The sequence below is a fragment of the Capra hircus genome, chromosome 3 (genome assembly GCF_001704415.2).
Source record: "Capra hircus breed San Clemente chromosome 3, ASM170441v1, whole genome shotgun sequence".
NCBI classification, from domain to species: Eukaryota; Metazoa; Chordata; class Mammalia; order Artiodactyla; family Bovidae; genus Capra; species Capra hircus.
The window spans coordinates 54,093,148-54,109,057 of NC_030810.1; the positions used below are offsets into that span (position 1 = coordinate 54,093,148).

Consider the following 15,910-nt stretch of genomic DNA (forward strand, 5'->3'; position numbering starts at 1 on the left):
TGGTTTAAGAGCCCATTTCTTTTGAGCTCTAAATAATATCCTATTGTTTGGATGCACCACAGTTTATTCATCCACTCACCTAAGGACATCTCTGTTGCTTCCAATTTTTTGCAATCATGAATAAAGCTCCTATAACCCTGTGTGCAGGTTTTTGTGTGGACTCAATTGCATAAGTGCCAAGGAGCACAAACTGTTGGACCATATGCTAATGCTTAATTTGTAAGAAATAGACAAATGGTTTTCCCAAGTGGCTGTACATTTTGCATTCCCGTCATTCCTGTGCCTCCCCACCCTCACCAGCATTTGATGATGTTTTAGACTTTGCCCATTCTAATAGGTGTGTAGTGGTATCTCATTTTGTTAATTAGGCACCTAGTTTTTAAACAACTACTCTTTTCTCCATGGTTTTGGAGTCCTGTGTTTTTTTGCACTGCAACTTAAAAGCAGGTAATCTTTATTACTCAAAATGGTTTTATAAACATTTCTTAAAACTTTCTCTTTCTTCCTTTTAAACATAGATAAATGCAGAGGGCACACCAGAAGAAGTTTTTCGTCAACTCTGCACAGCTATTGACTCTATTTTCTGAAGGCAAAAATGCATGTATGTTGAGAGTGGAACAGAGAAAAATATTAAAAGGTTCATCGCTTAACACAGTATGTTTCAATTTAAACCTTCTGTGTCCCCTGCCTCAAAATCCTGACATTGCTGTTTGCTTCCCAGCTTGACCTGAGAGGTGTGTGGAAATCATGCATGGTGTATTTGGTATTATCCAGCCTTTTCTTCCTCAGTCAGACAGCAGTCTGCACTCATAGCACGCACTCTTTTCTGTCACCTCAGAGCTAATTAGTATGTGAACAGCAGTGCGGTGTCCGTCTGTGTCAGTTGTGCCTTCAGGACTAATCATTTGATTCTACTCTCCTCAGAGAGGGAGGAGTTAGTGTCCTTAATGCCCCATCACATCTCCCTTCCTCTCTTCAAGATCTGTTGTTACCTAAGGCCCTTAATATGGGGGGCAACCTGGGGCATCTCCCTCTGGAAGCTGTTTCCTCAAAGTCTCATCCAGCTCAGAATCACAGAGATTGGGTTAACAAGTGAACAATTGTTCCTAAGAAATTTGACTAGATTTCTAAAAATGTTATAAGAGCTTTTTAAAATTTGAAAGTGTATAGCTTTTTCCAAGATAGCAAAATCTAGACTAGTCACCAATAACATTTCTCTATTCATTTCTATAAAACTGGCTACTTGGAATACTGTCATATTGGCTAAGAGTACAAACTGGATAAGCTGTCTAACCTAGACTCTTCTATAAAATAGTTGGTGCATCTGGGGAATTACACATTAATACCAATAACCACACAGAATTTAAAAGCATGAGGTGATTTGTTTTTGCATTCACTGGACTAACGTCAACTTATGTCACCTGTGTAGTTACCAAGCAAGTAAGAAATGTAGTAACAAAACTGACGTGGGAGGAAGAGGCATGTCAGTACACAGTGTTTATCAGAGTTTAATGCTGTATTTGTTCCATAAAGGCCCTTTACAGAGGTTTGCAAACCTTATATCCATATGTAAAACTGTGTTTCCTCAAATCAAACCAGTGAAGTTTGGGTTCTCTTTTGTGCTATCAGCTGCCAATTCAGTTTCTTATATATTCTACTGGAATAACTGCATTTAGTCACTACAAAATACCACAGTTTCAATTTGCATGATTTTTTTTTTTTTCTTCAATGGTTGTGCAGGATTGAAGGATTCATTTCTGGGACAGAATTGTATTTTTAAAATCTTTTCTTTTTTCTTGAAATGGATATGTACAAATAAAATAAATGGAACACAGGATAACTCTTTTTCTATTTATTTGTAACTCACATCATTCTGGAAAGCATTTGAAGCCTTATTCCAAACAGAATTTCAAAGGCAAACACAGTAATAGTTGAGATTTATGATATGCTCATATGGTTTTAATTTTGGCCATAGATCAGTTTTGAGCTATTACAGAGAGCACTCTCAGTGTATTCATGATACATGGTAATTTTCATATTTCCTTTTACTCTAGCAGTCATTCTTAAACAGAAATGTCAGTGTTTGCTAAAGAAGAAATTAAATTTCTTTGGTTACAATTATGTCTCTATTAACAAAAAGGGGCATGTTCCTACAGCTCACACAGTTGTCAAATACTTTATTACTACCCCAAGTTGTAACACTCTCTACAGGGGAACACAAAGAGTATTTGAGCAAATTAGAGAGAGAGTTACAGGATGAAAATTATCAGTTGTGCCAGAAAACACAAAATGACTCTTTGTTGAGATTAACATTCTTTAAACACATACCACATATTGGTAAACAGTCCATGCCCACCACAGCTTTGACAGACAGCAGGGCAGCAGACACACCCAGCCACGGCTTTTATGGCTGCAGTTGGCTACCCTCTTAAGAAAAAAAAATTAGCAGGGGTAAATGGCTTTGCCCCAAAGAGTATCTAGAGGTACAATTAAAGTCTTCTACAAAACTGCTAAAATAGTCTACTGATTTGAATGGCTTGACATGACATCACTAAAGTCGTAAGATTGTATAGTAGGAAAGGACTTTAGAGGTCTCTGCCCCTGGAAGAAGACTTTGTCTGTATGTATAAAATATCAAAACACAAACTCCTTTACAATGATCTACATCCAGAGCCTCACTTGATCTGGCCTTGTAGCCTCTCTCACCCCAACAACTACCATTCTCCTCTTGCTCATCTGGTTCAAATGACACTGGCCCTCTGTTGCCTAAACAAGCTAAGCTCTCTACTAGATCAGGACCCCTGGCCTTGCTATCCTTCTGCTTCTTCCTCCAGATTATCCACAAGGCTAAATCCCTCACCCCACTTAGGTCTCTGTTCATACTGACTCTTGTTGAGGTGTTCTCTGAGTACTCCTTCTAAATGACAGACTGGTCCTGATAATTCTTTTTTTTTTTTCAAGCATTATTTCTCTTTACAGCATTTATCTCTAAAATTATATAGTATTTTTATTTACTTGTTTACTGCAGATCTTCAGCATTAGCATATAAGCTTCAGAAAGGCAAGGCTCCGTATCCTCAGTTCTACACATAGGCATCATTATGGAGGGCTAACACTTAAATCCTCTGAACCTTGGTTTTTCTCTTATGTACAGTGGAGGTCACAACCATAAGTAACCTTACAGAGGTGTTGTGAGAATTAAAGAGGTTAATAATACATGTAAATCATTTACTAGTTCCTAGTGCTCAGTAAAAGGTAGTTCTTTGTCAACATTTATTGAGTGTCTCATTTAAACAACAGAATTTCCATTCTAGTTTCTATTACATCACTCTAAAAACATGGCAGAAAATGGGGTCCCAGAGAGGACCAAAATCTCAGCCACCTAGGTCTGAATCACATCCTCTAAATAAGACAGGATGTAATAATCCTTTAGTCCTCCCAGAGCCCTGCAAAGATCTCCTGAGGCAAACCTTCTAAGGGTCCCACAGACACACTTGCAGACACTCAGGCATAGCTGGTTTTTAACTTTCTAGAGAAAAAAATGTAACCAAAACATCAGTCCTATTACCAATAAATATTTATTGAGAATCTACTAAGAGCCAGACTGTAGGTATAAAGGTAGACAGGGATGGTCTCTGTCTTCATGGAGCTAAATGTGACACCATGCTCAAAAATCCATTTAATCAGGTACTTGAAATTTAAGGGAAAAGGTTCCCCCCAGGCCGCCTCAGGATCATATAAATGGAAGTACATTGTTCATCAAGATATGAAATAAAAACTAACCTTTAGAACCTACACAGAACAATACCTGCATAATCTTGTGGAAAAACCTACTTGTTATCTGGAGACTTTCAAGTCCATTCAATGTACCTAGAAATAACAGCCTTCAAACTTTGTTACCCACAGTAAGAAATATAGTAATTTATATAGCATGCCACTCTTATAACATACAATTTTTGCAAAGTATTTATCCTTACTACATGTCATATACTGTTTTTTTCATTTCATAAAAAAAAATGTTCTTCACACCCCAGTAAATTGTTGTGTTCTGCAATTTAAACAAAAGGGAAAAGGAGAGAAAAATGGACATGGCATACTATTATGCTGGGAGGTACCAAACATGCTGGGAGGTACCAAACATGCAGGGAAAACAAACTGTATGTGAGGCAGGAGACCCAAGCCTTTAGTCCCAGCTTTGCCTAAAAAGCCTTATGACCACATGTTTGCTGTCAAATTAGAATATGTGAATTATGTTTGTTTCCTTAATTCATCACAGGGCAGGCTGAGTGCTTTCTCCCCATCCACAGATGTGCTTCTCTATTCTGAGCTATAATCCTGGACATCTGCTCAGATTTACACTCTAGCATGCACAGCACACCAGAATAAGACAGAAAAGCAACCACTGCACACCTTCACCTCCAACACCTCAGTGACCCCTGACAAAGGGAATATTCCTGTGCAGGAAATAGGGCAGTGAGGCAGACGCTGACCTGGGAGCAATTTGTCTGGGTTAGAACCTAAGCATCACCACGTTACTAACCATATTGACCTTGGGCAAGTTACTTAACCTCTCTGGCTAGATTTCCTGATATGAAACCAGGATAATAAATGAACCTGCCTCATAAAATTGTAAGAATTAAATCTGTTACTATATGCTTGCTTGGCACATAACACTCTATTAGTGTTTGCTATTATTCTTAGCACATATCACACCAAACAAAATTCCCACTGCCTAAACCTGAAAGCAGTGGTTTTAGGTGTCCTTAAAAGTTCTCACGGGAGATCAACCCTGAATATTCACTGGAAGGACTGATGCTGAAGCCAAAGCTCCAGTATTCTGATCATCTGATGCAAACAGATGACTCACTGGAAAAGTCCCTAATGCTGGGAAAGACTGAAGGCAGAAGAAAAGGGTGTCAGAGGATGAGATGGCTGGGCAGCATCAACGATGCGATGAACATGAACTTGGGCAAACTCCAGGAGATGGTAAGGGACAGGGAGGTCCAGCATGCTACAGTCCATGGAGTTGCAAAGAGTCGGACACGACTGGGCGACTGAACAACGGAAGTTCCTTCAGTTCTTAGCAAATAACTTGAGCATAATATTTCAGAAAATACAACTGACCTACTGAATACTACTGAATAAGTGATGCTTTAAGAAGTAGGTCTATGTTTGTCTCAATGCCAATGCTTCCATGTAGGAGACGGAAGGCCTACTTGCAAATGACAGCCCTGCCCATTCCTGCAATCTTCAAATTAAAACAACAATACACATTACCACTAACTATTGCCCTTTTAAAGTCATGAGGACTATTTGCTTAGAGCTGAGAAATGCAAAATAAACACATCTTTGCTTAAGCAAGAAAGAATCCTCTTTGTCACTCAAAATTTTCAAAAATCTTTTGCCCTTAAAAAAGATTTAAGTGGATTTATTCTGCTCTGTTTATCATAACAATTGTTATTACTCTTTCAAAGCATACATGATAGTTTATGGGATTTTTGAATGGCTCTGAATGGTTCTTAAAAATTGATCAGTATTATTCCTATACAAACACAGAAGTTACAGAAGTTACCATCAGTGCCACCTACTATCTTACTACAAGTTGAAGGTAGAGCTTCTGGAATATTCACTTGCAGTTTAATAGCCAAATGCCCAAACTGCTGATTCCCCTTTTCTTCCCCCAACTAATAATTTCAGGGCATAAAGTTTAGCTCAAGCCCATTTCCCTTTTTTCTGATGTGATATATTTTACCAAAATCATCAGTATACTTTAATCAATATATTACTTTTAAAATTCTCATATTTCTATAGTTAAAATTATATTACTTTTCTCAATTTAAAAAATTCAGGGTATAATTTCAGTACACTACAATGTATTGAAGAGGACTGGTAAATAATGTCCCCTTGATTTAAAACTGGAAAAACAGGAGACTAAAAATTGTGTCAGTATACTTAAATCTTAGAATATTTACATTTTCCATTAATAATAATTTCCAGAGAATACAGTGATTTTCAAAAACTACTTATTTAACACATGGGGAGGCTTACTTTCATCAAAAAGAATGAGTAAAAATTTTCAACATAAGTTTAGTTTTCACATCTGGACATTAATTATTGCCTTTTTTCTTTAACCATGGTATGCATTCTTTTTTTAAACCTAGTTTAGTGTTTCAGCAAACACACTGAGTGAAAACATTACCATCTTTTACAGAGTTTCTCAGATTTACTCTTTTCCATCATATAGTCCATATTCTTCTTAAAGGATAAAGGAAAAACAAAAAAAAAACCTTAAAAATTTTTTTTGTTTTAACACTCATTAAAAAAAAAAGAATCCAAAATCTAACCAAAGGAAGTCACAACAAGCATTCTATAATATAAACAGACAGTATCCACATAGTTTATTTCTCACAGTTCTCCTGACAAATGAACATTATTCAAGAACATACTGTATACACAGATAAGAAGAAACATACAAAATGTTTTAAATGATGCACAACAAAATCCAGCAGTATAAAAGAATGCATGTGAACTCTTGCTCACTGCACAGACTAAATTTAATCACTTGTTTAAATAGTAATAAAAATACAATCTTTTATGGATCTTGTGCAGACTACAAAAGAGGGAAATTATTATCATATATATGATTTTTATATTAGGCAGTTTTCTTCAATGAGTTGCACTGACAACTCCAAATACAGAGGCAGAAGGCTGTGTATTTTAAAGAAATTAATATTGTGAATTAGAGACTTTACACAGTTACTACCACTGGCACTTTTCACCATAGTTTGTACACATCACATGATCATCTTATATAACATTACATTTAAAAAATATATCTGAGTGACAATTTTATAACATTCACACACCATGAGCTGGTTAAGGAAGCAATGCCACAGCTGCCTCCTGTAGTGCTTCACTGTTGGTAATAAGGACAGTTCATTCTGGTTAAAAGAAATTAGACATCAATATGGTTAAGCAGCTCCAATTTACTAAAGGCCATCAGGGGCCACCACTGGGACAGTGAGTTCTTTTAAAGTGTATATATCCTAGATGCAAACACCATCATTGGTTAAAACTTTGTCTAAAGAAGTCAGTTTCTGTGCTGGAAACTATTTTCACAAAACTGAAAGCTACTAAACTGTTTTAATATAAATACTTTGTCTTCTCATTAGCATAGCTATGACCAAGTTCTTTGAAACCTTTGGAATTTACTCTCTCTTTAATATGTGCTCTCGTTTCCATCTCCCCCATTTAAGATCACCACCTAAAAGGTTTTAAGGTGGTGGTGAGAATTTCACCAGGGAAACCCTTCGCTCACCAGGTATGTTCAGCTGCTGAACAGTGATCTAGAGCCACAACGGTGCAGAGCTGGACTTGACGAGAACACTCAGGAAGCTGTCATGCTGTGAGTGTCATTTCAGGGAAAGCAGAGAATCTTTCCAAACTGTGCACATAATTCACAATGATACCATTGCTATGTGTTGAAGAGGACTAGTGTATGATGTTCTCTTCCATGTCATCTGTTTGCTGGAAAGTAGTTTGGGTCAAGGTAATTATAACTGGTGCCCTGGGACACACAGTAGTCTCTGTCTAAGAACGTCTCTGACCGATAAACAGGTTCTAGTTGGTGATCTTCCTTGTGAATGTCTGTTTCATGAAGGCTGCAATGAAAACACACACAAACACATCTTTATATGGTACTGCTTGCATTTTGCTGGAGATACTCTCAAATTTCCTCATGGCTCTTCCTGTTTAAATCCATTAATCAAAATCTCTGATGGTAAGTTACTTGAGATGTGGTATGATTAAGGAAAATTTCTGTGGTGGTTTTCTAAGTAGTTTAAGAAATCAAACTCACTAGTAGCTGAGGTGCTCTTGTCAAAATTTTAAGACCTACAGTGAAGGAAACACTTACCAGTCTGAACAAGAATCACAGAAATCCAAAGACATTTCCGGAGGACAATCCTGGCAATGCCACCGAACACCCTGGATAGGTTCTATGCCACAGTTATCACACTAATAAAAATTCAGAGAGAAAAAGTATTAAGCTAAAATCATCTCCAAACCTGGGCATTTGATTATTAGTAGTTACTTTCTTGAAAGGTACCTCAGACCAGTATACAATGACTGTGACTAAGAAGCACTGACATAATAATACCATAGTTAAACTATCCAAATATGTTACAGAACTATTTAAAACAGGTTACCATAACTAACATTAATCCAAGTGAACACAAAATCCGCTCTGAACTTTTGTCTTACTCAGTTACTTTCCAAAGCCAAGAAGGCTCCTAATAACCAATGCCCATCAAGAAGAAAAGGCAGATTTAGCTCTTTCTCAGTGTTGTGACATTGTGGGAGCCAAGGTGTGTTCTGTGCCATTTAGAAATCAAAGTAAATATCATTTCTAATTTCTCTTATCATTAGGCCAACTAGAGTGGCTGACACACTGGCAAACTAGCCACAGCTGGGTTTTTCAATAGAATTATGAGAAGTAGAGAGAGTTTCCTCCTGAAAAGACAGAGCTGTCAATTAGGAAAATCTCTAAAGGGAGAAGCAGGACCACTGAAAGAGCAAAACAAGAAAATCACTTAATACAGTCTGGCTAATGGCCACTCTCAAGGATCAGAGGTGTAAGAATTTTGTTTTAAATGTATCAGTCACAGCATACATAAGTATTTGTATGTATACCACTACCAGTCAATCTGTAGTTCATGGCCTCAATTTTACTTCCTCCAATCCCACCAAGTATAATCAGTTCTAACATTTATGGTGTTCTCAAACCTGTTAATCCCTATATTTCCAAACCCATCAGTCAAGTTGAGGACATTCTCATCTTTTGTCTAAATTAACCAGGAGAATCTCCCAACCAGTCTCTGTTGTTAGCCATTCTTCCTCTTCATTCTCCATATAAAGGCCAGAGTGATCTTTTTCCCCATCTACTTTTTTTTTCCCAATTACATAAAAAAGCATACAAGAACAAATTATTTAAAGATTTTAACAATACTATAGTCAGAGATTAAGAGTTACCCTCTGTAAATCCACTGCCTTCCTAAGAGTTATATATCTTAAGAAAATAGAATGATCTTTCCCAAACATAAATTTCATATTATTCTCTGCTTAAACTTCTTCAAAGGTTCTTCCACACTTAAGGAGAAAATTTGGCAAAATTTCCAAGGCAACTAAATAGCCTCATACTACTCTCCAGTATGTACTCTAGTCATACTCAACTATTTCACTCATTTAACTTCTCTAAATTACTTATGAGATGAAAACAGAGTAAGGGAAGGGAGTCTGTTTATTGCTAAATCCCCTAGCACTTAGCAAAGTACCTGGAATATAATGGGTTAGGGTCAAAATTTTGTGCAATGAATAAATGTACTTCTAGACTCACAAAAAACAGCAGAGGTAACTGAATCTGAAGGGGGAAAAGAAATTTCTGATCTATAAACGATAGTAACAACCAAAGAAATAGCTCTACAGGTGAATGGATGGGTAAAGAAAATGGTGTTCTCTGTCTTCCTCTACACACACACACACACACACACACACACACACACAGAGGAATATTATTCAGCCATAAGACAGAAAGAAATCTGTCAAAGCCATTTGTGACAACATGAATAAAACCTAAGGACATGATGCTAAATGAATTAAGTCAGATACAGAAAGACAAATGCTGTATGATCTCACTTAAATGGAGAATTAAAAAAGTTGACTTCAAAGAAGCAGAAAGAATAGAGGTTATTGAGGGTGGGCAGGGGCTGTGGGGCCTGGGGCAGGAGGCAGGGTATGTGTGTCATTGGTCAAAGGTTACAAACTTTCGGTTACGAGTAAGTTCTGCAGACCTAATGTATAGCATGGTGTGTGTGTGTCTGTGTGTGTGCACAGGTGTGCTCAGCTGTGTCCAACTCTCTGTGACCCTATGGATTGTAGCCTGCCAGGCTCCTCTGTTCATGAGGTTTGTTAGACAAGAATACTGGTGTGGGCTGTATAATTATAAACTAGTAAGTATACAGAGCAAAAGGGTGGAATGTGAATTTATAATGGAGGGACTAATAAGTGCGTGCTCAGTTGTACCCAACTCTGCGACCTTATAGACTGCAGCCCACCAGGCTTCTCTTTTCATGGAATTTTCCAGGCAAGAACACTGGAGTGAGTTGCCATTTCCTCCTCCAAGCAATCTTCCTTACCCAGGGATCGAACCCACGTCTCCTACATTGCAGGGGATTCTTTACCACTGAGTCACTGGGGAAGCCCTTACAGTATGGTATATATAGCTAATAACACTGCACTGAATACCTGTAATTTGCTATGAGAGCAGATGTTAAGTGTTCTTGTCTCAAAAACACAAGATAACTATGTGAGGTTAAGCTTTTTTTTACATCTTAAACTTTTTTTACACCTTAAAATATATACAATTTTTATTTGTCAGTTATATCTCGGTAAATTTGGGAATACTAGAGAAAAACTTTGCCTCTCATATACTACGTCAAAGTTGCCTACAGCTGTACCACCCCGAATACACCTGGAAGTGTTAGTCACTCAGTCGTATCTGGCTCTTTGCAACCCCACGGATTAGGTTGCCGTTCCCTCCTCCAGGGGATCTTCCCAATGCAGGAGTCAAACCTGGGTCTCTGGCACTGTAAGGCAGATTCTTTATCATCTGAGCCACCAGGGAACACACCTGATCTCATCTATTACCTCAAAGTATACCTGTATATTTTTCTTCTTTCTACTGAATCATAAATCTCTTGATACCAGTATCTGTGACACACTACTCTGTATAAATGAATAGGACAAGAGCTAAACCTACTTTTATCTGTGTGCTTGAAAGTTGTGGAGTCGAAAGCTCCGAAAACCACCTTAAATATCTCTTATCACCCTTGCAAAAATTAAATGAATAGAAAAATTAAGTAGAATTTACCTTGAATCCTACATGCTGCACAAATCCACTTTCAGCTTGCATTTGCTGAAGTTTTTGTTTTTTTAACTTTTTAAACTGTAATAGTTCCTTATATTCAGGTAAATTCCTATAGGTGACAGGAATACTTTCTTCATCCTATTGAGGAAAAGAAAAAAAAAAAAAAAAAAGGGAAAGAAAACCATGAAACAGTTAGTTTGACAATTAAAACAAATTAGTATGAGAAATACTGATAAATAATATTTTTCTATTGACAAGGTATTTTTCACATTTAAAGAAACCCTCAACATTTTAGGGCTCATAGGAAATCAGTGCTGGTACCAGTAATATTTTAGACTAATACTTCTGGAGGGCTTCTTAATGCAACAGTAATACTAAACTATAGTAGGCAGCTTCATGATGCAAGTAACAGGGAACAAGGCATGACTCCCACTTCTGCCATACCATAGACTAATGCAAACTCAACTCTCCCCAACAAGTTCATGGAGACCTGAAAGACTCCTTATAATCTACTTCTTCTTGATCTGCAGGAAGCTCCTCTTCACCAATCTAACAGATTTTTACGATTCCTCAGGTAAATATGGCATTTTCTTAAAACAGGCAAAACAATCTCTACTCTGCCTTCTGCTCAGTACTCCAATGATTAAAACAGTACATTTCTCTTAAATGGATGAACTTAAATTTCAAAGATGATTATAAAGAACTGAGTATAAAGAATAGTAAAAACTACACGAATATATGAAGCTGAAGCTGACAGATGAAAACACCGAGCTTGCTATTCTCCCAGTTTATTTGTGCTCTGCCACCCAGTGTCTATTTCTTTCCTTTGCTACCTCATGACTGATCCCATGGTCACTGATTCCCACAATCCTCCTAAAAAGCACCTCCAATTAATTAATCCCATGTTCTATCAATTTCCAATCCTGGACCAGACAACCCCTGCACCTCCCATTCCTCCTGCTTTTCATGTTAAGTATTATTAGTACTATGTTTATATTGTATCAAGGAAAATGATGTTTATAGAAAGCATAGCATTTGCCCAACTTCTCAAAATTGGCTAAGATGGTAAATTTTATGTTATGGGTATTTACCACAATTAAAAATAAAACTTCCAAATGCTTCAGTCATTAAAAAAGAAAAATCTTGCCGTCTGTAGCATGAGGGATGGACTTGGGGCAATTAAGTGAAATAAGTCACTTATTTGGAGAAAGACAATACCATGATTTCACTCATGCAGAATACTAAAAAATAAACACATAAACAAAACCAAAAACACACTCAAGTGTAGAGAACAGATTGGTGTCCCTCCCACAGACAGAAAGAGCGGCAGGGGTGGGAAAAATGGGTAGAGGGGGTCAAATGTATGGTGACAGATGGAAACTCAATTATTGGTGGTAAGAATGCTACAATATACGTTAGTTGAGTTAAAATGCTGTACACATGAAACATACAATGTTATAAACCAAACAAATATTTTCTTAAATGTTCACCCACAAACAGATTTCCTAGTTATAATGATTTTAAAGTTACTTAAAGGAGAAATACTATGAGTAATTTTAAGGGGGGCTAAAACAGTATACAGATTCTCTCTCTAGCTCTGCTTTTCTGAAAAGAGAAACTGAATATATAAATTTTACAGTAGAGGGTTTATAAATATACATTTAAATAGATATATTAAAGTAATTAGAATGGTGTGAACTGGTACTCATTTAAAAATAAACAAAATCAAACAAAACTTAAATCAAATTCAACCACCTATACTACATTTTACCAATTTTCTCAAAATGTATTTCTCTTAAACATCCCACCATCACTCCTCACCTAGCTAAATTTTATTCTTCCTTTAATGATGAACTTGATATCACTTCCTTGGGTCTTCCTTTTAAATTCTCAATCTAAATCAAGTCCCTCTAAAATAATTACAATCACACCTATTTTTAAAACACTTTTGTTCATACCTATGCAAGCTGATTTCTAGCAGAGCCTGTTATGTATTAAATATAAGTGAATGATACTCAACTGAGTAATTATAATATTCACAAAATATAAAATTACACATAAATATTATATCCTAAGACACAGCAGACAGTAGCTGTTTTTCAAAAGACAATTTAAAAAGCAAAAAAATTAAGAATATATTTTATGGTAGTCTGATACAAAAGTATACAGTCAGTATTTGATTAATCTAGAGAAAGAACAAATGAGATGTACTTTTATCTGCTGACTTTTCATTAAAATCTCCTTTTCCAGTTACCACATATAATCAAAATATTAGGAAAGATACAAGGCAATCTATATGTCCTTTAAGTGAGGAATCAGAATCATGTTACTTACTAAGAATTTTAGCATAGTAAAGTAAAAAAATATTAACAGCAATAAAAAGGAATTTCTATGAATGGAAAATAAAACGAAAAGAATTAACCTAAATTAGCATCCAAAGGATGACAACACAAAGAGGAATTAGTCCTAGAATATTTAAAAAGTGTGATTTAATGTTATTTCTGTAGTGGAATATATCCTAAGGCAAAAAAAGTGCCACCCCAAACTCCTATTTTCAGTATCATATTGTTGATGGTGGTGCTGCTATTAAATTCTGTGATTACCATGACCAGTGTGTGACAAAGAAAGTGAACATTATGTTGATATCACTAACAACTGGGATTTTCAGCATGGGAGAAAAATGATACATATTAAAGATAAATGTAGGTATGTAAAATTCTCATAAGTCCTAAGTTGAATTTGAAATAAAAATATGAATTTATTCTATCTTTTCATCTGAACAAATGTATAACATTTCTCAGTTCTGTCCACTGTACAGGCTTAAGTACAATGATCAACCCAAAAGCAAGTAACATCATAGATTAGGATGCGTGTGTGCTTAGTTGCTAGGTCATGTCCAATTCTTTATGACCCCGTGGACCATGGCCGGCCAGGCTCCTCTGTCCGGGGGATTTCCAGGCAAGAATCCTGAAGTGGGTTGCCATTTCCTTCTCCAGGAGATCTACCCAACACAGGGATTGAACCCGAGTCTCCTGCATTGTAGGCAGATTCTTTACCACTGAGCCACCAAGTAAGTCCATAGACTTTTATTCCATTTTATTGGGCTACAGCCTCCAAATACCATTTCTCAATAAAAGAAAGCAGAACTAATTTTAGCTCTGAAGCAGGAAATACACAAGACGAGCCTTTAATTTCCTTGTTCCAGCAGACAGTAAGAGGGCTATAAGAGAACTAGAATCTTGTCAAACAATCTCAAAATCCAACTTGAATAGGTTACAACCAACCAATGGACCAACTTGTACACTAATAAAGACAATAATGTCAATGCACTGAATTTGTCAATGCACATAAATATAAGTTCAACAACTCATAAGAATACAAAAAATTTTAAACCTTATGAGTCATTTTGGAGGCTATTAGAGACCGAACATCATTTTAAAAACAAGAAAATAAAGGGGACGATCAAGCAATTATGCTGCCTTTTTTATATGAACCTTAGGATAATCAAATAGTTGATGGCAGCGTTACTTTACAGAATATTCTATCAAATAAATGAAGAAAGAATTTTATTATTTTATAACATCTAATGAGTTAATGGGTCAAAGCAACAATCTCTGGCTGCTATGTCAAAAGAAAGAGACAACCAGACTGATGAAAGTATACACAAAGTAGTCCTGCCCACCCTAACAAAAAACAAATCTGAATCTGATTAATTGTCTGGATCTATCAACGTATAGGAGATTCAGAAAACAGAGGAATAGGTTACATGACACCAAGGAGATACAAACAACAAAAGCCACACTGTGGTAAATTCTCTAAGACAAATAAGCCAGGTTTTCAACAAAACAAGTATGGGGGGTGGGAAGAGGTCTTTCGCAAATTATAATTGGGAAAATGTAAACTAACTGTGTATCTGATTATATAAAGGATTACTTTTTAATAAACATGATAATGACATTTCATAATGTCTGGAACTTGCTCCAAAATAATCCCAGAAAGAAAGTTGGGGTGGGTAGGAAGCATAGATAAAAATTAGATTGCCACAAATTGATAACCATTAAAACTATATAATGGGTACATGTGGGTTTATTTTTTATTAGCTTTAAAGTTTCTTCTTAAGAACATTTTTAAAGCCCAATGTAAAACAAGTTTGACTAGTTAATTTAAGAGAAAAGAAAGTACCATTATCTAAAGAATGGGAATAAATAGGAAATCCTGGTGCTCCCATTTTGCATCCTGATCTGTATAATATAAAGACAGATGTAGGATATAGATACACTATAGATAACTTACTGATGCCTCCTCAACAGCAGTGTTCATATGGCTATGAAAACAGGATCGGTCATCATCTTCATCCATATACACTGGTGGTTCATGGGAAGTCATGAAAGTGGAAGGTTTAAAGAGATGCTTATTAAGGGGGTGTTGTCGTCTGCTTGTTGAAGACTAAGTGAGAAAACAAATTTTTAATTGGGATAGTGGACAATCATTAAAAGAATCAAAAATATAAAAGCTACTTCCTGCAAGACTGTCTAATCAAAAGGATTGCACCTCTATCCTTCAGTATACTTTTATGCGGTTGTTTTTTCTGTTACCTGGATTTTTAAAAGCACAACAAGCCTTAAATAAAAACAAACCAAACCAACAATTAGAAATATAGGGGGAATATCCACATGGAGTATCCTGGACCACATGCTTGTATTTGTATCACCAACATTTTTCACACTCTTGGCATTCACATGCTGAATTCTTAAGGTCATCATATAGATAAGGAGGATGAAGTTAGCCAAAGCCAGATGTAAAACTATCAAGTAAAATGAAAATTTCCCCAACATGATGAATGTTTGAAAATAGTATCTAATATTGATTGACCGCTTACTCTTCGTCAATGTCACTTAATCCTCAAAACATTCCTATAAGGCAGTTATTATCACCCCTAATTTAAAGGTGAAAAAGCAGAGGCACAAGGAGGTGGAACTTTTATGTT

General features: G+C 36.2%; 2 protein-coding genes across 9 annotated transcripts in view; one reads left to right on the forward strand and one right to left on the reverse strand.

The window, feature by feature from the left end:
- Positions 1–1,837, forward strand: part of AK5 (adenylate kinase 5) — a 266,202-nt gene extending 264,365 nt beyond the window's left edge. For both annotated transcript variants that reach the window (XM_005678230.3, XM_013962714.2), the window contains exon 14: positions 519–1,837. In XM_005678230.3, coding sequence (XP_005678287.1) covers positions 519–587 — 69 coding nt within the window. In that variant the 3' untranslated portion in view covers positions 588–1,837. The remainder of the gene's footprint in view (positions 1–518) is intronic.
- ZZZ3 (zinc finger ZZ-type containing 3) overlaps positions 6,365–15,910 on the reverse strand; it is a 117,963-nt gene continuing 108,417 nt past the window's right edge. For 4 of the 7 annotated variants that reach the window (XM_018045625.1, XM_018045612.1, XM_018045608.1 and 1 more), the window contains 4 exons: positions 15,217–15,369; positions 10,927–11,061; positions 7,915–8,015; positions 6,370–7,660 (listed from right to left, as the gene is read on the reverse strand). In XM_018045625.1, coding sequence (XP_017901114.1) covers positions 7,516–7,660; positions 7,915–8,015; positions 10,927–11,061; positions 15,217–15,369 — 534 coding nt within the window. In that variant the 3' untranslated portion in view covers positions 6,370–7,515. Of the gene's footprint in view, positions 7,661–7,914; positions 8,016–10,926; positions 11,062–15,216; positions 15,370–15,910 lie in introns of all 7 variants that reach the window. The other 3 variants (XM_018045621.1, XM_013962713.2, XM_018045604.1) reach the window with 2 other exon arrangements.